This window comes from Neodiprion pinetum, chromosome 3, assembly GCF_021155775.2.
Source record: "Neodiprion pinetum isolate iyNeoPine1 chromosome 3, iyNeoPine1.2, whole genome shotgun sequence".
NCBI lineage: Eukaryota > Metazoa > Arthropoda > Insecta > Hymenoptera > Diprionidae > Neodiprion > Neodiprion pinetum.
The window spans coordinates 31928725-31950660 of record NC_060234.1 but is presented as its reverse complement, the minus strand read 5'-3'; the positions used below and the strand labels follow the sequence as shown (position 1 = coordinate 31950660).

General features: G+C 43.0%; 1 protein-coding gene across 6 annotated transcripts in view; it reads left to right on the top strand.

Moving 5' to 3' along the window:
- Hr4 (Hormone receptor 4) overlaps positions 1 to 21936 on the top strand; it is a 113327-nt gene that overhangs the window by 76839 nt on the left and 14552 nt on the right. For 3 of the 6 annotated variants that reach the window (XM_046617273.2, XM_046617272.2, XM_069134457.1), the window contains one exon: positions 20321 to 20425. In XM_046617273.2, the coding sequence (XP_046473229.1) occupies positions 20326 to 20425 (100 nt within the window). In that variant the 5' untranslated portion in view covers positions 20321 to 20325. Of the gene's footprint in view, positions 1 to 5256; positions 7034 to 14700; positions 15435 to 20320; positions 20426 to 21936 lie in introns of those variants that run through there. The other 3 variants (XM_046617271.2, XM_046617270.2, XM_046617274.2) reach the window with 2 other exon arrangements.

Here is a 21936-nt window from a genome sequence, read left to right as displayed (position 1 = left end):
CCTCGTACGATAACACACACGCATGGTTCTGCGGGTACGGCGGATGCCACCGAACTGGGGAACTTGCAATGTGCGATTAACTCACGCAGCAAAGGCAAAAGTGCCCTGAACATTCCTCTGGTTCTAACTTGACACGGTAATAACTCGTTGCAGATAGTTCTTCCGGCAAATCTGCGCTGCAGTGCTGTGCAAAACCACTTTGCGGTACTTTGACATAAACATAATAATATAAATAATCCAGAATTACGCGTTTGTTTCAAAATACTTTTACAGTCAGTACGAAGGTGAAAATAACCTTGTGCCTGCACCATCGGATTAAGCACTATAGAAATGGTTTTGGTTCTAAATGCTTGCGGTGGTTTACGTCACATTTCATTCACGGAGTATTCGTTCCCCTTTGTCCGAATGGGTCGTAAAATTGCAAGTTTTAGGTACACCGTCTTGTACTAAGTATCGGCAGAAAAAAATCAACAGCTTCTTTTCGTTACCGGGTAACATAATACATTCTTTGTGTAACGTATTGAAGGCTACAAGTTGTTGGGTTCGAGGTTCCCCGAAGTGTAGCCACGTTACTCGAAGGGTTGGTGTTTCGTGCATCCACCTGCAGTTTCAGCTGAAGAGGATTCGAAAGTCTTGCTTTACTTTTTTTCCTTACAAATCCTTGCAAGCCTCGCCGTGCCAAGGAATGCTGAGGACCTACGAAACGCTATACTGAAAGTCGTGGTGAAATAAATCTTCCTTTCAACTCTAACGATACAGTAAAGAGTTCTTTTGACGCTTTGCGACAAAAAACAAGAATAAGATCGAATAGAAATGTGTATCTATTTTCAACGAACTTGGAAAAGTACTTTCACTGCCGTGTTAAGTGTCAGAATCTCGTCAGCTGGATGCTGCCGAAAATAATTTCCTTCAAATTAACTAAACATCTCTAAGGCGTCCACGATCCTTGTTCAAATCCATGCGACCACATCATAGTCACTCTGTTCAAGCCGTGATAATCGGGCATAATTTTTTTCACACCGAGCTATAGGACAAGATGAGACGTGAGTTTGCTCGTAAATCCTTTCCTTTTCAAACTCGCTCCATCTATATTATGTAAAATTTTCAAATATGCAGTGAACCCGTCGATCGATTGAACTCTTTTAAAAAGCTTCGTCGTCCTACATCACAGGAAATATGCAAGACCAAATTTTCCGTTGATTTCAAAAGCTCGAAAATTCTATCTCTCATACAGAGGCCAAGAGATAAGATAAGGCCTCTTCATAACACCACGTTTGTGAAACTGGTTGAATATACGTTTCTCTTCTCAGTGCATATGTATGACGATTATTTTCTGACGATTATTACCAACATACGCGACGCTATTCATTATACGCATCAAAATTATTATCCAACTAACGGGACTAGGAAAATAAATAAATAAAACTATGCGTAGTAAAAGAATTATATTATAATTTAGTCACACTTGATGTATTAAATCTGTATCTTTACTACTCTTGATCTTTATTGTTGACCGAGTTACATAGTTCGTTGACCTTACTTTTCAATCTTGGTTGCATAAGCTTATAGAAATATTTTCTCAACGACGAAAAGGAAATAAACTTTTCAATTCGAATCGCAGCATGAGCTACATGGATATTCAAATTTCAATTCATTAAGGCCATTGGAAAAGCTCCATTACCTGTAGCGATGAATAATTAGCTCTAAAATTTGTTTCGATGAGGTTGACAATTACAGAGGAATCATTAGTGCAGAACTGGCGATGGTAATTTCGGTTGTAAAATGAATTAATTTTTGACGAAACGGAGCTTACGATTTCTACTCCAAAAGCGTAAATTACGAGAAAGTCGTATAATATTACTTTGTCGAGGCTCTTAAAGTCTGTATAAAATCTCCCCCAAAAGGCTGAAAATCACGTTTAAGCCTTCCGGGAAAAATATCCCAGGTGAGAGATATTTACGTAGCTAGTCATCCTTGAACCATCTTCCGTTGTCATTCAGGCACCCTGGAAGGTGTTTAGAAAAACGAAGAAACAACGAATGAGAAATAGCTGTTCCCACAGCCACGCACACTCGATGCAGCTAGCCTGAACGAAGGCTCGGACAAGTCCTTGGAGCTGCAAGGATATACTTCGTGCTGTTCCCCTGACCTCAAACGTCCAATCGCAGCGGTAATTGCCGTTGTATCGTCTTGTGCGAATTAATTATTATCCGCGCCTACATACAGTGTTACTCCTCATCCTGATTTTGGAGGAAAATCTGCAGCACCGGCTGCAGGCTAAGATTCGGCAGAAGCGGGTCGTCAAATCACTTTCACACGCGAGATATTGGTACACAGCTCCGCATCCGCGGTACGTAAATGATCTTCGCGCCTGACTCAGTTTGGAAGGTGAAAGTTTCACAGTTATCAAACATCGGGTTGGCCTAGACCGTAAGAATCTGCAGTAATCGTGTGCCGGGTACCGCGGGGGCCGCGGAGGCCCGAGTCTGACGTTTTCAACGCCGCCACTTTCTCTTTTAATGATATATTTCTCAAGATTTGTTTTCCGTCTCCCCGTAGCCGGCAATTCTGTGCCCAGGAAGTGCTCCCGCGAATCAACCGACCCGCAATTTCTAGTCTAGTTACTCTCTGTATCCTCGCCAGCTGCCGGCTGGCTCTCAAGCTTCGAATGCACTAGGCACAACGTAACTGATCGATTTCCGTATCTTAAACGCGGTGAAATTGCAACTTGCTTTTGCGAACTGTGTTATATACGTTAGACTGTATAAGAAAAATCGATTTTTTTTTTTTTTTTTCAAAATTCAAGTTTAACATATTGTTTGAAATGACGAAAAAAAACTGCTGTTCAAGTTTCAGCTCCTAATATTAATATTTAAAGGTGTCTCATCGTGATTTTCTATTTCCCATTTGAATAACATGGACGAAATTTATTTACAGCTTTGGAATTTTTTTTTCGTCATTTCGAACAATATTTTTAACTTGAATTTTGAAAATAACGCAATAGATTTATTTGATACAGTCTGATATACATGCTCAAACTTCGTAGCCTTACTTCGAATGTTATCGTTCAAACGAACAAACAAAGCAAAGGACGTATCTACCAGAAGACATCCGCTTATGGCTTCGTAGTTTAACCTTTGGATTTTTATGCGTTAGGGTCAGCTGTGCACACTCTCAATGTTGCGATTTTTAATCATGGTTCACTCTCAGAAAAAGAGATGACTGTAACGAGCAACCATTCGCTAACTCAACAATTCTCGAGGACGTTGTATCTCGCTTCTCCTACAAGTCATTTTGCGCCTCCATGCGCATTCACGTTACCAAAATATTTGCCATATTGTAGCTACTGATACACCAAATTTTCCATTCAATTACCGCTCGGGGACAATATCAAGAAATCTGATAACGATATAAAACTTAAAAAAGTACCAACTGATTTCTAAAGTAAATAAAGAAAATACGACAGTTTTGAGAACCACGTGATCAGCAGTGGCTCCTTTTCAATAAAAATTATTGCAAAGCCAGAATAATTTTGGCTCCAATTCATGGCAGAGGATCACTGATTCTGCGGTTGTTTGTCAACCGTTGAATCAACGTGCGGAAAGAGTTGAGAAAGGAAGCGAAAATCTCTAGGTATAGGCGCTTTTCTTGTTAATAACATTTCAAGCAAAAAACGACTCTTACTTTCGACTATCGCCACTAAATTCAGTGGCTGAAAGATGTAAAAGTTGGTTCGTTGTCGCGTGATATAGCGGAGGCAGAAATGGGCACTTTTTATATCCTCTCTTGAAGACCATCTGCACGATGGACTGTAAAGAGAGTGCTAATTACTTTATTTTCACGGGACTCAACGGAGACTCGGTAAAAGTGAATTTAACGATGACCACAGGTTTTGACTAGGTATAACGCATATCTGGCCATCACATCGATGAAACTGTTAATTTAAAATGATGATACTACAAAATATTTTGAATATGAAGTACATTTTGCTACAACAGCTGTAACAGTTATACGTACTCACAATTACATGGAGTAATCAAGTATTTTTGAGTTATGCAGTTGTTTCGACTTCTATACACTTTCGTACCTATCTAGCTGTGTCAACAATTCGGAAATTCGTGTTAACAAGTGAAAATGTCGTTGCCATATTTGACCCCGCAAGTTCAATAGTGGTTATACCGAATGTATACAAATTATCTGTACTCAATAAACATTTGGCGTTATACAGGTGAAAACAACTGTACTGACACTACCCATCCGCGATGTTATTATGTAATCCTAATCAACTGAAAGGGTGATACATTTGTTGGCAAATATGATTCAGCCGTCGTAAGAAAATACCAAAAAATGATTTGTCAGTTTGGTTAACGATTATTATGAGTTGATTCTTCGTCAAAGCATAGTCGAAATAATCTGAACAGTTCTACGTAGTATAAACCATACATATTAAAAATCTCCAGTTAAAATGACCAATGCACATTTGGTACAGAATGTGACGTCACGATCCATCGCTGAAATGATGAAAATGAATTTGAACGGTGTCTAAGAAGTGGACATTTTTCCAAATACTAGGACGGCCACAAATTTTTAGGAAAACCATTCCACAATATCGCCAGGTTTTCCAGGACCTAAAACCTAGTATTTTTCATCAACATTTCTCAAGTTTTAGTAATTTACTAAAACCTAAAACGTTCAGCATATTAACTCTATATACGATTCAAATTCAATTCGAATTTGAAGAATAATATTATGTACAAAACAAAAGAAAAAAAAAATTCAGCTTAAGCCAATTTGTTTTCTCGACGAAGAAAAGTAAACTCGTTACTTAAAAAAATAATTTCTAATTCCTACGATAGAAAAACTGATATTTTCAGTATTTTCCGCGACCAAATTGAAAATCCCCTGATAATTCTAGGTTTTCCAAGTGTGCGGTCACCCTGGAACGCGCTTATCTAGGCGGCCAATTTTTACGGAGTAGTCCCGCGGCACGGTCGTCTCCGTCGAAGTGACGGGTAGCTCCCGGATCGCCGCACTCGCGATCACCGTCGTTGTAGGTACTCGTAGTCGTAATATTATTTCCGCAGCACCGCTCGACCCCGCGGTGGTTCTGCGGCTCGCCTGGGAAACATTGACAAACTAATACGAACATAACCTCTAAACACGAGGATAGGTTTCCCCACTGGGTCTCTCCGCGGGTCTACGAGGAGGGTTCCACTTCCACCGCCGCGCTGCTTCACGACGGAGCGCCGTTGTTGGCGGCCGCTGCCCCAGTCGTCGCCCTACTTTAACCAAGCCAACTCTCGGCGCGCTACTATATCCCTCGACTTGGCCGTGCGAAAATGATTTGAAATTCGACGAGATCCGTCAAGACTTGTTCTTATTACCGCCGAGGGATATTCGACCGCGAGAAGCTTTCCGTGCGGTTGAACGGCCAGTTTCGGACTTCCGGGCGGCGGCCGAAAGAGGGCATCGACGATTGATTTTTACCAGTGTTTCTACGAACCCTTTCGTTTTTTTCGCGCTTTTTTCTTACGCATTTCCCACGCATTTGTTGATCCGGAAATTTTTGAATTTTAACCGCGTCATCTCCGCGCTGGATGAGAAAACTCGTGACACGCGTCGGCGGCGAAAAAGGCGGAAATCCAAGGAATTCGACCGCTTAGGTGATTGATCGCAACCTCACGTATCGATCGTTTCGACGCGGAAGATTTCAACCGTTCGTATTTCACGTATGCGACACTCGACCGGTGATCTTGGTGTTTACCTTGCGCCGCGACGACATTGGAAACTTCGCACAGCAGTCGAGAGACGGAGGCCGTTCATTCATTCCTCGTCCTGCTGGCATCCTGAGGGACACTTTCGGAGCGAAAGGTGCAGGAGTGCGATGACAAACGACGCTGTGATTTCGCGGTGAAAACGCGAAGCGCTTCGGATACGCGGCGACAAAACCTGCGCGATACCGCGTTGAGAATTTTAAAAGAACACGGAGGGCACATATACACACATATCGTACACGTACGTTCGTACGTACGCTCGAATGAAAGTGATATTTACGTGAAATGACTTGAAAACGATATTTCCTGGAAGTTGCTCCGTACGGCGCTCTTCGCTTTTGACACCGGGCTTCTCGAAGAAGTAGAAAGTGAGCCAACGGCCACGAGGCTCGGTAGAAGGAGACGGAGGAGAAGGAGAAAGAGGACGAAGAAGATGACCAGCGACTCGTCGACTCGCGATCAGTGGGCCACGCGAGGAACCGTTACAGGAGTTGCGTGAGAGCGACGAGGATGGATAACGTAGGATACAACCTCTAGTGTTAGGACGAAAGGCTTTCAGCCTAGATTTCGATTCCCGTGCCGTTTAATTAAGAACACTTTAAAGGATCGTAACGAGGCAAAATATATCACACACAGAAAGGAAAAATAATTTCGCACAGCTGTTTCGCACTGTGCGGCCTCACTGCGGATGGTGTAATTAGCATCGCACGCCGCTTGTGAATCGGATTAAAAACGAAAGGACGCGTAAACGATGCGATTTTTCGATGGTTGTTTGCTGGGGCTGAAAAAGAGTGACTAAACAAAAAGGTGATGGGAATAAATGGAGAAAGAGAAACCGAGGGCTGCTCGAATAGTGACTATTTTATAACAAATGAGGTACGAGCATACGAGTAAGTGTCTGAGAAAACGGACGAAACGTCGGCGGTGGAGATAGTAGCCTTCTGTTTCCCCCGAGTCCTTTTCGGCAGTGATAGAGTGAGCGGCACCTGTTGCACAAGTGACGAGAGTGACTTCCTCGATAACGCATAGATAACTACCGTACAGTTCCTATAACATGTCAGTTTTGGTTCGCCTCGTGACTTTAAAGACTGTTGAGTCGTGATTTTTTCATCGTCTTCTGAGTTCTTTTTTATCCCCGTATTGGTCGCTTGTATAAAAGATACACGGTTGAATATTGCAGTGCCTGGTCGCATCTCGAGATCGCTTCAACTGTCCGAAAGGAGCAATTTTTGTTTCTTGGATGTCTGGTTTTGAGAAATGTAAGTGCCCATTCCATACCATGAAATACCTAAAATATTACCAAATAAAATATGCGAATCTGGAAAACAGATTCCCGGCAATCCTTCTATCGCCAGCTTTGATGCCTCTATATTCTGCTAAACGGAATACGAGATACGCGCGTGAGGGCCTCGCGTATAATCAATTCCGTCCTATTACACGGGTGTATGCCCATTTCTGATGATCAACATCATCGCTTAATTCCGGCGAGTATAATATTTTTTCGGTTATTTGACTGAATAGATAAAATGTAAAATAAATAAAACTAGTCCTTTTGTTTAAATTTACCACGCCGTTGATGTGGGCGAAGTAAAAAAAAAAAGTATATGACTTTTAAAAGTAATAGTAATAAACATGTCGTCGTGGCGCGGATGTACGCAAAAGAATCAGCACGTGCCATGGTCGCTCCTCGAAAGGTCTAGGTCGCGAGGCTTCTCGCATGGCCATCGCGTCCATATTTTAGGCCTTGAAAAATGCAAGAATTCATTTGCCAACGAGCATGCCAATATTCGCCTAGCGACACCGCAAGGAAATTTGCCGTTAAAATTCACGGGCAAATATTTTTCGTTACACAATACACTACATCTGCGGGAGAGATACTTTTACTTCTCACCCCGCCCAGCGAATGCAGCTGTTTGATATCAATAACGTTACCTAGTTCCCAATCAATTTTTCGTAATAATATGTTTTGTTTTTGCGCCCCTCTCGCTAAGTTGCCTTTACAATCGGATGGAGCTTTTTTATGCGACTAAAAGTTACTGGCTTGTATTCGTTGAAATTATTTAATCTCGCAACGTTATTGATTACCTGTTTCCCCCCTAAACGCACGTACTTCGAGCTCCGTTCGATCATCCCTCCCTCGCCTAAGACAATTAGAGCCAAAGGGGAGCAAGGGATTGTGGCGAAGCCGATTCCATATACGTACATCGAGAGGGAGGGGGAGTTATAATTTCGAAGAAGCAGTGGTACGATTCATTAAATCAAAGCCATCACTTTCACTCGTAAAATTTGAACACGTTTCTATAATCCGTAGATGCTTGAATGCGAAAAGGCGGAATATTTTCAATGCTAAAAATTCAGCAATTATACAGTTTTTTGCCAAATTATGGAAATTCACTTTCAAAATCGCGTATAATATTCTTCGCTTCGTACAACGTAAGTAACGCTGCGTTCAATCGTACATGTAACCTGTCAAAAGTGACGATACGGTTTTATTACTAGGAAAGGTGCCTTCGACGCGAGACAAACTTTCACCAAATCCACTTACCTGTGCACTGCTGAATTCTTATCAACTTGTAACTGTAACGAATCCTTCCTACGCGAAATGCTCACGTGACGTTCGAGTTCCACAAGCTTAGCTTGCGGCGTTCGGTTTCTGCACATTGCGCATGTCCACGACGTTGCCGATGACGAGGTTGGCGTAGGTCGCGTGCAAAGTCTCCGTCGGGTGGCGGGCAGGACGTGGTGCACAGCTGCAGTTCCGTCATATCGCGAATCGCAAGTGATTCTCAGATCGCGTAGGTACACCTTCGCTCATCCGCAGGCATGGATGTTGCTCAGAACCTACCGGACGCACTTTATCGCAACGGTAACCTTCGATCAGAAAAATCCAATGTCCTCGGTTTTGATTTGCAAAAGACTGTGTATTCCGTAGCAAATAATAATTGATAATCGATTGCGCCTGATATGTCGGTCGGCAAAACTTTTCGAATTCTGTCGAGATGTGAAAAAATTGTAATGCAATATGATATAAGGAATGTTATTCAATGTCGCTAAGAGCGAGGCAAGATAAGAAACTAATTCAAAGGCAGCGTATAATACGCCTACTTATTAGCAGTAATTTCATTGACGGAATAATTTAACGACCGTTGGTTAAAGGCGAGAAGGAGAAAAAAAAATGACAAGTAAAGTGGAAGTGCAATTACTCGTAGAACTTGATATACTTTCATTTTTAATTATTATCATTATTGTTTGTTCGTTTCTATACGCTTAATATTGACGCAAAACCTTCGATATTGACAGATGTTTGTATTTGAATGCACTTGGCAGTTTCGGTGGCTTGCGGCAAATTGTATCTCGTATCTACTTCCGGGACGATTGAAAAACGGAATGACGGAGGCGGTGATGAATTACCAAGACAGTGATTTTACCAGGACAAATCACGGTATCGTAAGGACACTCAATACCGACGTTATGAATATCCTTGCACCGAGTGATCTCATCTGACCCTGACAGACGGTCATTGCAGGCACACAGAGAGCTCAAGCACGGAGGGATAAAAAGAGATAAAGAGATAAGTAAGCAAGAGATATGGAAAATCTTGGGAAAGAGCTGCAGGATATTAATTGTATTTCCAAGTAGAGGCACAAGGTGAAAACTTGAGAGGACACGGTGAAGAATCGATCGGATATTCGTCCATGTTCAAGCTTCGGAAAATATTTCTTATTGTCCGTAATTCCGTTGCAGTTGCTGATCTTGTGCAGAATAATATTATCCTGTATACCTCCTGTACTTACGTATACGCGACCTACCGCAATTTTGTACTCAACCTCGGTACAACTGCTGTAGTTGCCTCGTATTAGATACCGGATTTTTTTTTTTTTTCTTTACCACCTCAATTATAATAACATGGCAGCCGTGGGGAAATCCTTGAAACTTGTAATTAACGTTTACGATACGCGATAGTAGATACCTGTGCCTCCGTGCGCATGTTGATCAAACGCAGTATTTGCTAGAATTTTCAGTGAGTTTTATCGACAACTAACAATTCTAACAGAAGAATCTAATGTCTTTGGATTCTTAGGTAAAAATTTACAGTTTTTTTTCTCGATTCGAAAAAAGATTTTAAAATAACCATATAAATCACGCATTTTTTTATCGCAGCGCTTGTCAATTTCCTTGAAGTTAATAACCAACCCGTATTCTGACGCAACACTGTAGGAAACCATGGTGACTAAGATGCGAAGTCATAAACAGAGCTTGTCAACGTTACGACTCTTCTACGCGTCGCCCGATGTGTTTTTTTTTTATCTGTCTGTTTTTTTTTTTATTTTTTATTTTTATACCACTATGCATATGTATTTTTTTCCTCTAATCAGAATTAGTGAACTACCGACTAGAAGGACCTTAACATTTGAAAATTATTGACGGACCCAACCTTGAATAAAACGAATAAAATGTTAACTGTTTTGCTGATGGCTAACGTGTGCGAGTTGCGGGATTGCGGAAACTGTTTAGAATTATAGGTGACCGCCAACTTCCAACAAAATCTCCCCACCGTGAGATTTGAGGCGCGCAAAGTTTAACGTGAGTGCCTTAAATTTCGTCATCTACCTAGCAAAATTCAAAGTCCATTAAACGTGTGCCGAAGGCGAGAGTAATCTCTTGATAGATATTAGTCATGGCTTGTTAGAATAACAACGTTCGCTGAACTTCAATGAGATTCATGTTGACCATCCCACCCGCGAATCTATACAAATGTTTCATATTGGTAAAACTGATAAATTTATTTGCAAATTTATCTCCAAGGCTCGACACAGCCTTCTGCGATATTTTATACATAGAAATACGTTCGCTATACTATTCCGTAGGTGCGGTACATTATTACAAGAGCTGTGATACTATTGTATTTGGAAAACAAAAACCGAAGATAATCGATAAGCCACTTGATATGACAATTTATGAACCATTTTGACGTACTATGTTCGTTTTTCTCATTTTTGATTTTGTCTTCATCTCCTTGGATCCTCTGTGACAAACGATAATCACCCATCCAAGTCAACGAAAACATAGTTAGTGATGCCAAACTTGTAAGACTACCAGGAAAATTCGTCATTTTCTGTTAAAAAGTGCTATAGCTTGAATATACTGAGCCTATAAAAATTTTAATATCGATAAACGTTTCTAACAGGTAGGTACGTATTTCAAACGACTTATCGTTTTCTCCATCAATAAAAAAAAAAGCGAGTCGGCGCTTTTTTTCCTCCTTCGACGTAATTTGTTGACAAAATATGGTAGACATACTCAAGTTCAAAACACTGGCGAGCCAGCACGTGGTTTTCTCTATGAGAAGATTTTATTATTTATTTTGTTAAAAGGATTTATTCACGAATCCACGCCTCGCTACGTTAAAAGTATCAGGCCCGACCAACTTCCTGAATATATAATAAAGCTTTTCATTGTCAGAGGTATTTAGGAAGAATCAGAGGGTCACGGAAATTTTTTTTAACATTTGTGGTACGGGGTTGTGCGCGGATACCTTACAGTTTCTATCGAAGATTTCTGCACGATCTGGGAATGTCTTTGTAATGTAGAAAATTGCTCTATCGACCAATGCAGGTTAATCTAAAATTGCAACTCAACATGTCGGTGTCACTGAAATCTTTTCATCGAAAGATCGTTTCGTTGTTCCGGCTCTAATTACCGCCAAACAATTGTGAGTAGTTGATTGCGTGCCACATGTGCAGCGCTGTTGGGTGGGACGTTCGTTTCGTAGCCTTGCAGCGCAGCGTTAGAGATAAGTCTTATCTCGAAGATAACTATAAATGACGAATTTTTTTGTCCTGGTTTCCGTAACTTTTTCACCGAAGAACGTGTAAATAACCGGTTAATTGTATAAGATCAATGAAGCTATAATGCTTTTGAACACATGTACGTCGATGCAGCGCACAGGTTCATTATACACAAAGTCCAATGCCATGCATCGCAGCGTTATATGCGATAAGAACGCAGCCGTTACCTCCTCTGAACAGCCAGCGTGTGTTAGCCATCAGCTTTGACAGTGTCGTTCATGCAACGTTGTCTGTTCGAATCTGATACCTGCAAGTGTTGGTTGACCGCATTTTTTTTTCCCAAACTTCCGTGATACGCTGCAAACGACCGAAAGCCCCGAAGGTGAATATAATTATCGACTGCTCGTATTGTCGTATTGGCTCCGCAATCGGTTTCGGAGTATCTACAATCATATCTTGCTTCGTACAAATACAGGAGCTCTTGACGTTTTTCGGGACCTTTTCTCCACGGATCCTGACTATCGTATTGTTTACACTATAAAATCCACAAGCGGGCTACCCGATGCAGCAATGCGTGCGTAGTTTGCAAGGTTTTTATTACACATTGCGAAAGTATATACACGCAGAGATATATACGCATTTCGATACTTATTTTTCTGTATACAAGCATACAGCGTTATTGCAGGGAGGTATGTCGACACGAACGTGGATAAAAAAAACTTTCAAACGATAAATCGGGTACGAATTATACAAGGTGAAAAAAAAGAGGTAAAAATACGTGGTTTATATTCACGCGCAATGCGTGTATGGAACTTACCAAAGGTGAAATCACCGATGCTCGGTAGGATAAATTAAAATCTTATTCGACGAAAAGGTGCGAGAGCATATTTCACCGCGTGACAATGACAAGTTTCGCATCCTTTGCAGTATTGCGTAACATCGTAAATCGGCGGATTCAATTCTGTAAAACACACACATCAATTATTTTCACCTTTTCCCCATGTGCTTGGACATTCGCAAGTCGCATGATAACTGCAAGAGATGCAGGATGCAAGATGCAGGATGCTCTCCTCTTCAACCCAATCGTATTCTCGCTAAACCCTGCGAGATACGTTCAGCTACGACTAGATTTACGGCGTACATAGCTGACAAACACACAGGAAAAGGGCAAAGTGTGCGAAGTGTGCACGGTATATACGGTGTGATTGACATTCGTAAGTGTGCCATGGCCAGTTGCCGTTGCACTGCCTATGACGCGATGCTGGCGCTGTTCTCATCCGTGGTATAAATTTATATACATATATGCTGATGTATGCCGTAGGTAACTTGCGTGTCCACGTACATGGCCAAGAACACCGAGTGCTGGTCCTCTTGCGCGGCTCTATTTGTGAGGAATCGTGAATTGTATTTCCGGTAGGCTTGAAATTTGTGCGTAACGTTCTCGGATACTCGATGTGTATAATAAAGAACTGCACAGTATGTTCATTACATATTTTTCACTCGTATACCAAGGAGTCATCGGTTTTTTGGACTCAGGCCAATTGCTATATTCGTATATATCTATAAGAGCAACAGTTGACTGTTGCTTAGTCACGGAGAAAATATTGATACACATATTCTTCCGGGACGACAGTTATGCGAGTATCAATTCGCACCGAAGACAATCGTTGCCACGTGGAAATATTTCGTCAAGTACTGAAAATTCGTTCAAAAAGTTGAAAAAAAAAAAAAAAATATACGGAAAACCATTTTAAGTGTTCTTAGATCGCAATGTGGGAAAAATAAGCTTTTACGATTATCTAGTACCTATATATACAACTTTGCAACTAACCGCGTAAACAAGTCGCGCTATCTCTCTTCTTTCAACGTATAATAAAATTTCGTTCGATTATATTAAACGAGAACCGCAGATTCAAGAGTTGTTGACCTTGATAACAAGTGCGATAAAAATTAATCAGAGAAAAAAAAAATCAAAAATTAGCCAGCTCTGGGAAATTGGTAAATTTCCGTCGATACGTAAAGTCGAAAAGTCATTGTAAATTTATTGGATTAATGCACGGAGAGACGAAACGAATTATCGGCAGAACCGAACGACTCCGCTCTCCGCTCTCCATTTCCCCTTCCCCTTAGTGGTACCTCCTCCTTCTCCGACGTCTGAATCTCCCACTACACGGCCGGAGTCGCATCTTTTTTCGGAACTTTCATCCGCAATAAACTTTCGTTACTTTCTTCGGTTAAAAGTGAAACACTCGAAAATCCAGTTACCCGCGGCTCCGCGTCAATCGAGAGCGAGAACGGTGCAGAATCGCCGGAAGTTTATGTATACCTATACCTGCAGGCGGTGTTCCGGTACGAGATAATCCTGGATACCGTGGTAAAAAACCGCGAGCGGTATGGCAGGGAGGGGGGCGGTGGAATCCCCTCCAACAAGGTTAACCAACTCGCTTCTCGTAAGTCTGCCTCGTAACTGTCGTCCAGTCTTTAGGTGGGCGGATGCTATTCCTAAGCCAGAATAAGCGGCTACCGCTGCTGCAACAGCGACCGAAAACACCGCGGTTTCTTCGAATAATAACCAACAAGACATCGACGAAGACGAGAAGAACATTGAGCGATGAAATTTCCCCGCATTATATGTATCTGCTTTTGGAATATTGGAAAGTCCGATGATCGTTGAAATATTCGACGAAATTGCAGACGTTTCGAACTCGGAGCACCACCAAGTTATCGTACCTATGTCATCGTATGATTTAGCATTAAGTAGAACTGATCTACCCGCGCGTATTCCTTCTTACCAGTTCAATCGCAGGCTCGAAATTCGCGAAAGGGATCCTCAAACGTGCCGCAACTCTTGCAGACCATCGTGACTTCGGTACCGTCAACCGCTCGCTCACGGTGTTCGCAAGTGGTACCGATAAATGGTGCGAGCACCGTTTGTGGTTCGCCAGTGAAAGCGACGCGGGCCTTTTGGCATTGAGCTCGGGATTGGAGGACCAGCGACGGTATCGAGGTCATCGTTTCCACCACCCGGTTCCCACCGCGTGGCCCGAACCCGACTGGACGCCAAAAACTGAACGAGGAGTCTCCGGTTGGCGCCCTCCAGGGCTCGAACGCTGAGCAAATTAGCACGCGTATTCCTCGCCGACTGCTACCGAGATCAGCGGAGATCGTCGAGCAACGGGTAGTTGGCGTCAGAAGCACCCCGTGCCGTTTGTCGGTCTGCGGAACAGGTGACGTCGGAGCGCTTTGCCGGCGATCTCTTCGCCTGTGCCAAGTCGTCGCTTGAGTTTTGTGCGCGGCTTTATCGAGAGTGGAACCACAACCTGCCGGGGCCAGACGCTATGGCATTTATCGTGCGAAGAACTTTCCCCGGTGATTAATTGACGCGCGCTTAACGCAGAAGTCACCTACTTGTTATTTCGTTTCGTACCTTCTAATCTTCGTATGCATCGCGGAACGCAGTGACCGGATATGTTTCAGTTGTATACGCCTTATTCTCGCAGTGTGGATATGAAAATGAGGAAAAGTGACAAAGTAAACGTGATATTATGGAGTAATTTTATCGCCGGTTTGATTTTTCTTTGGAAAACATTATTCAACATCCGACGAACGTCCTTAGATCGTCTTTGCAATATAGGACAGAAACGACTGTCTTAGACGTGTCAATGTATGTATAACAATGTAGTGAAGAGTGGCGGGTAGAACGCTTGTAAAGTTATAATACCGGAGTGCTAGTAATAAGTATTGTTTAATCAAGGAAAACGAGGAGAAAAAAAAAAAATTAACTAAAGAACGGAAAAACCAATGGATTTATTTGGATAAAGGTGTCGTAAAATGTGTGCAAAGATGAGCGTCCTCCAAGGCAGACATTTAGGTACGGAAGTATTTAATTTTTTTAACTTTCTAAATAATTACGCGGAGCAACGGGATCCTTTTTTGCTTTAACAAGCATTCAACGGTTTCGAAGTTCGGAGGGGAGTACTTACCGCAGGTTATTAACACCATGACACGGTTTCAACACTCCTGCATGGTTCGCTGGGTGCAAATTACAATTGCGAATTACCGGTATAGATAAACCGACCCGCCGTATATATTCTTTCTTCAGCACTCAAGTACATGCCATACCTACGTATACATGCTTCTAGGTATATACATCCTGCATGTATACGTTATCTGCTGATGCATATGTATACAAGCATTACATGATGCATAATGCAGACGTGCGGACGCGCGATTAGGAATATTGTTCAAAGTTTTGTCTCTAAGGGTAATTTTCCTTTTCTACGTGCTTCCGCCACCTGAGGGATTAAAAGCAATTACGAATAACGGACGACTCTGCAATTCCCTGTATTTTCCCCATGAGTTTAGGCACGCGTCATATCGATTTTGCAACGAGTAAGCCCACCGAGCCAAGTCAACGATTCTTTCTTGATTCTAAATTCGCGATTCCCGGATCGACTGAATAGCTGGAGGAGGCGGTTATGTACCAATGCTTCGAACCGGTGCCGCGGTGTTGAAACATACGCGTGTACGTACGATACACGAACGATGCTTGTGTGTGCAAGATTTGTTTCGAAATTCTTAGACATCTGACAAATATCGGCCTTGATATTTGAACGTTCGTAGTGTTGGGCCGCGTTATTGGCCGACCAACTTTATCTGATTGACTCGCTGCAGTCCGTCGAGAGGCAAATAAACCCCGCAAAAGAACCCTGACCATGAATGTGCTGGTGCTGGGAAAAAAATTTTTTCTTTACAAATTTCAAAACTCACGCATGTGTGCCAAGCATAATAGGTAACTCGTTAAGTCTGTTCACTCGGACATGTGTGCATGCACGTATTATACGTACGTAACACGTGTGCACGTAACTTTCGTTTTCTACTTCGAGAAATTCCCCGCTCTAACCCAAGTTCTACACACTTTGCAGTTATCTTTGATCCTGCAAAAGGTATCTGATCCCTATCATTTCCTGCTCGACCATTTCTCACGCATCCCTACGTATTGTTACTGCCGTCGAATTTCACTACAGGCTGTGAGTAAGCTTACGTGAGAGTATAAAAATGATTGTCCTACTGCGGTGGTAGAAGCACGTGCGTCCTAACGTAACGTTCGCCTTGTTGTAGCCAGACAAACTTTCAAGTACAAACCCATCTTGAGAAGGAACTAGCTAGCTAGCTGTATGTACGGAGAGACAGAGGAGCGATTCGAGAGTGAGAACGGCAGTCGGTGAGAGTCGGTACGTTGAACCTCAGCAGTGAAAGTTTCTATTATACCACCGGTCTCGCCTCGCCTCACCTCACCTCACCTCACCTCACCTAACTTAACCTAACCTAACCTAACCTAACCTGGTTCACTTTTCTTACGGCAAATTGAAAGGAGTAAAGGTAACCGGGATGGAGGGGAGGGGGGTAGGCGTAAGTCGTAATCTCCCGGTGTGTATACCTTAACAAATTCAATATCTAATACCGGACAGTTGGGTAGAAGTACGAAACATCCTTGCCGTATGACCTCGGAAATAGATCCTCGGAAAAATAATCTACGGTTACCTCAAGGAGCGGGTAATTGAGTGGACCTTGGTCTGAATACGTATAAACATATACATATTCGTATAAAGACAAAGGAAATACCAGATTGAAAGAGACAAATGACGAACTGATTTCGAGCAAATGATTACGAACAGTTCTGGTTCCGCGTTCATGATGCCGCTGACGTGAGTTGTCGCCGACGCATTCTTGGACCCTGATCCGACAGGAAATCGACCCAGCGACAAGTGCCGCGTTGCGGGAATTCGAATTCGGAAATATCAATTCCTGCCGAGGATTTCCGTTGCGCCGTGAATCCCACACCTATCCGTTCGGAGTGCGGACGTGGCTAGAGCGAACTTGGTAGGACCAGTGGGGGGCAAGACGGTTAGGATGTCTAGCGTGGGAGACAAACTTTCACTATCTGTTGCTCGGCACCGTTAAGTCGCTCCGCGAGCCGCTCGGCCTCTTGTCTCTAACCAATTGACGTTTTATTCATGACACGACCGGAGAGTCCGATACCAGTGCCTGATGCTAACCTACGTGCAGGACCTTGCAGTATTTCTATCGATCCATAGAGTGGCCAGTTACCACCGGGAAATGACGCCTGCTCGGTCGGAATCTGTATATCTCGAAATCGACTACTCTGTAAGAATATCAGGCTGGTATTACCGACATTTCTAGCATTGAGTTCATTATCGAGAAAAGGATACTACCAAGTACAAGTAGCGACTTGTATCTTGCGACGTATATTCTGTCCATCATATCTAATTCGAATGAGCTTGCGGTTCCTGCAGCTTCATCTCGATACTGCCGCATTTCATTTCGAAAAATCACGTTCGAGGTTTGCACACATAAGTTGTTCAGGTAACAGAGATTAAATACTCTTACGTCGTCGATTCTCAGTTCGAAATCTGTTTCACTTTCTCATCTGCAAGAGCACGAGGAAAAAAAGATGACGTTGCTCCCGGTTATGGATCCCTTAAGGGGGTGCCCTGGTCGATTTCGACGTTGACGTATACATCTCCAAATATCACGGTCCACGTATCTCAAACGCAAATAAGGACTTATGATTTACTATTGTAATTTCGTAAAATCCGTGTCATTTCTCAATTTCTGCGTCAAATGAAAATTCTTTGGAGTGTTTTTGTTCAGAATTGCGTATAGAATGAGACTGTTAAGCCCTTTTTTGCGTTTCAGATACGCGGACTTCGATATTTGGAGATACATACGTCACGCCGAAATCGACCAGAGCACCCTCTTAAAGCCGTGACAAATCGAACTGATCTACACGCTTGCTCTTTCTTTCTATCTTTGTATTTTCCCTGAAACAAGAAGAACGGCGTCACGGATTGGTTGCCCCATAGTTGGGACGAAAGCTCGAGTCGTCCTGCGAAGGATATCCGTTCGAGTGCAGCCTTCGGGCGTGCTGCGAGGCCGGTAAAATGGAATTTAGAAAATGAAAAGAAGTTTTTTAACCGCCGCGACGACGCCTCGGGGCTGACGTCGCACTCACCACCATCCATACGTCCATCCAACCAACCGGCTGACACCGAGGCTGTATACCAGTTAGACAGGGGGCAGGTTGGGTTACGTCAACGAGCGTTGGGTTAGGTTGGGTGGCTTACAACGACAAGCAATGGCGCGTGCATGCACGGCTTACGCAACGACTCACGTCGTGTGTGCGCCTGGTGACCCACATACGGCACGGGGAGCAAGGACCCCGTTGCAGCAGCGCGCAACGCGCGTGCGCCTGCCTGTTTGCCTGTTTGCCTTCTCGGTGTGCCGGCAGCGTGAGCGCGCTCTTTCGCTTCACCCACACACTCTCGCCTAGCTCTCGCCTAGCCAGCTAGCCCTCCGGCAAGTCGGCGTCAAGCTAGATTCACACTCTCGTACTCCACGTTCCCTGGTCTGGAGGGGGCGATAAAAAATCATTTTTTCTCGTTGGGGTGTTGCAGCGAATTCTGCGGTTCGAGGTTGCTCGTCGAGAGTTTACACGGATTTTCTTCTTCTTTTTCTTTTGCTCTCATTTTCCATCTTTTCTCTGGTTTCTTTTCTTTTCGCACTGGTCGTTTCATCCTTCGTCATCGTCATCGTCCTCGTCATTCTACGTGATAATAGTAGGTATGTTTTTTCCTTTCTCCTCTTGCACTACGATGTGTTCGTCATAACATTTATATCGCCTTGAACGCATGTTTATTATCACGCTGTGGCATTCAACGCGTGTTGACGCATCTCGAAGTTCGATGCCAACAGTGATTGCTTTGCACTTATGTACGTACCTCTTACGCGCCTGTTTCATTGAACGATCCCTTTTTTTCGCAATCGCGGAAACTGTATATACCTGTTCTCGTACGTATTAATGCACATACGGATCACGATACTTACATCTCAACCTACGTCTATATTTCAATTCGATGAGTGGGAATTTATATCCTCCTGTGCGATACATCGATAATCCTTTCCTATCTTTCATCGAATTTCGTTTCCTCACATTCTGTTGATAGTATGATTCTGATGATTAGTACAAGCTTTGAACTGTAAGAAACTGAAACAATTCTGTGATGGAAATCATCCTGTTGAACGTACGGAGCTGTAAGTTCAATCTTCGTCAATGCCGTAAACAGTGAAAGAAGGCATCGATCGTTTTTTAAAACAACGAACATGTGCGTTGCTTGAGTGCGAACTGGTACCAGCTGCGACTGCAACTGCTCGTCGTAGAACGGCTCGAAACCCCGGAGGAATTAAAGCCAGCGACACAGAAAGCGCATCTCCTGCCAGCTGGTGGCGTAATTTATTATAGACGTACTTGCCGGTACGAGAGAAACGCGCGTTGTCGACACATCCGATGCTCTAATTCGTTACCCGAGTAAATCAGTGTGCAGGTATCGTGATTATTCTTTGCGAGAAGGATAATTACGTTGCCACGGTATTCAATGGTTGAATCTATTCCGTCCCACACTTTCAACGTATTAGCGGCTTCAAAGCTGGCTCGCAATTTAACCGTAATCTGAAAACTTCCTTATACTTACACCCGATAAAGGTTGTCACGTTAATCTCATCGACTTACAGTCATCCGTGAAACTCCAGAATTTGTTACCGTACGAAACTCCATCGAATTGGGATGTCAAATTTAATTCTTTTCTTTTGTTCTCTTTTTTCGCTCGAGGAGTAATCGTATAACTATTTACCCACGAGGTGGACTTTACTGAGCAATTTCTTATTTTATGATTACAGGAATTATGACCCTTACGAGCAGCCCGTGTGAGCTAGACAACATGAGCTTGTTTCAAGACCTCAAGTTGAAAAGGAGAAAGGTTGATTCCAGATGCAGTAGTGATGGTAAGAGCTTACTCTGTAACTATTTATTTCCCTTCGGGGTTATTCGTCTCCAGATGGAAACAACATCTCGCTCCAAATTGATTATATCACGCAAAACGTCATCTTTCTATTCACATTTATTCTCACCTCTATCAAACTACCAGCTTCTGCTTCCCATCTTTCATTCCCTGAATTAATGCACTCGAATAAACTACTCTTTGGGTCAACGAGGCGTGTGTGGTTGCATTGCGTTAATTCGGCACTTCCTGGATTCATCTACAGTTATAGTTTTTCTACTTGCACCTTATCTGCAGCTATAACGTTGCATCAAATCGTCACTCGCATACCACCAATTATGCGAATCTCTCAATAGTTCGTGGTATTTTTGTCTTTGCGCGAAATCTCTATTATAGGACCGTCAAGTGCAAACTTTAGTCGCGTTTCGTATAATTAAATAACTTTGAGTTCGGATAATTGCACTCCGTTGGAACTAGGATACGCTGTTGGCATGTTCTAATGCTGCACGGTGCAGACGAGAAAAGACTAGTAATGTTTGGTCACCTTGCTTGTAAGCACTGCGAGCATAAAATAGATATTGTTTAAAATTTCTTATCCACCAAGGACCAAGGATTCACGAAAATTCGCTCGTATTTTTAGCATTCTTATGCGAAGGACACGCGTCCTTCAAATCGGTGATGTGAAGGATATATACTACGTCTCGGGTTTATCTCGTCACACTGCACTGATTCGGACGTTCTGACAGCACGCGGATAATTAAACCCAACCTTATAACCGTCAAACTTTGCGCCGATTAAGTACTATAATAAATCTAGCCTCGATATTCATCCGGGTGAAACTTTGACACTTTGTTCAATTAAACCCAATGAAAAACTGAGTGCAGGGTTTGGTCGACTAAATTTAATGATTCATGGCGTGTGAATTCGCAAAGAACGTGTATACGTGATATGCACCTTTACTTCGTAGGGCACCTTATAAATTTCAACAAATATCGGGATACAGTTGTACAATGCCCTTGTACCCTTCAAATTTGATCGACGAATGCCATCGGAAAGTATATCGTATAGTATGTACATTACGATTCGTTCAAATTGTCAAAACTTCATCGACAGTCAGACTTTGTCGAATTTTTTCTAATCGATTTCTACCGCCGCGCCGTCACTGCCGATGCAAAGCGGCGCGGCTGACGATCCCGACTTTTACCACTTTTGCCGTGCGCGACGCAATACGGTCTGTACTACTGATAATTCAGGGGTTTAGCCTCGCACAGGTCAGACAGCGGCGGACCATCATATCTGCTTACAATCGTCCGTTCCGTCATCGCGGCGACTCCGCGACGAGGCTTGCGAATAATCGTGGAATGCTATTAATTACTTTGCAGATACGACCGTATCGAATGCAGCCTGATATCATGTAACGTTTGGTATCTACTTCTATCTTGCACGTACCGTATCGCGATGTGTATGTGCCAGCTAAGCAGGCCCGTGAGTTTCGATCACGAACTTACACTTTTC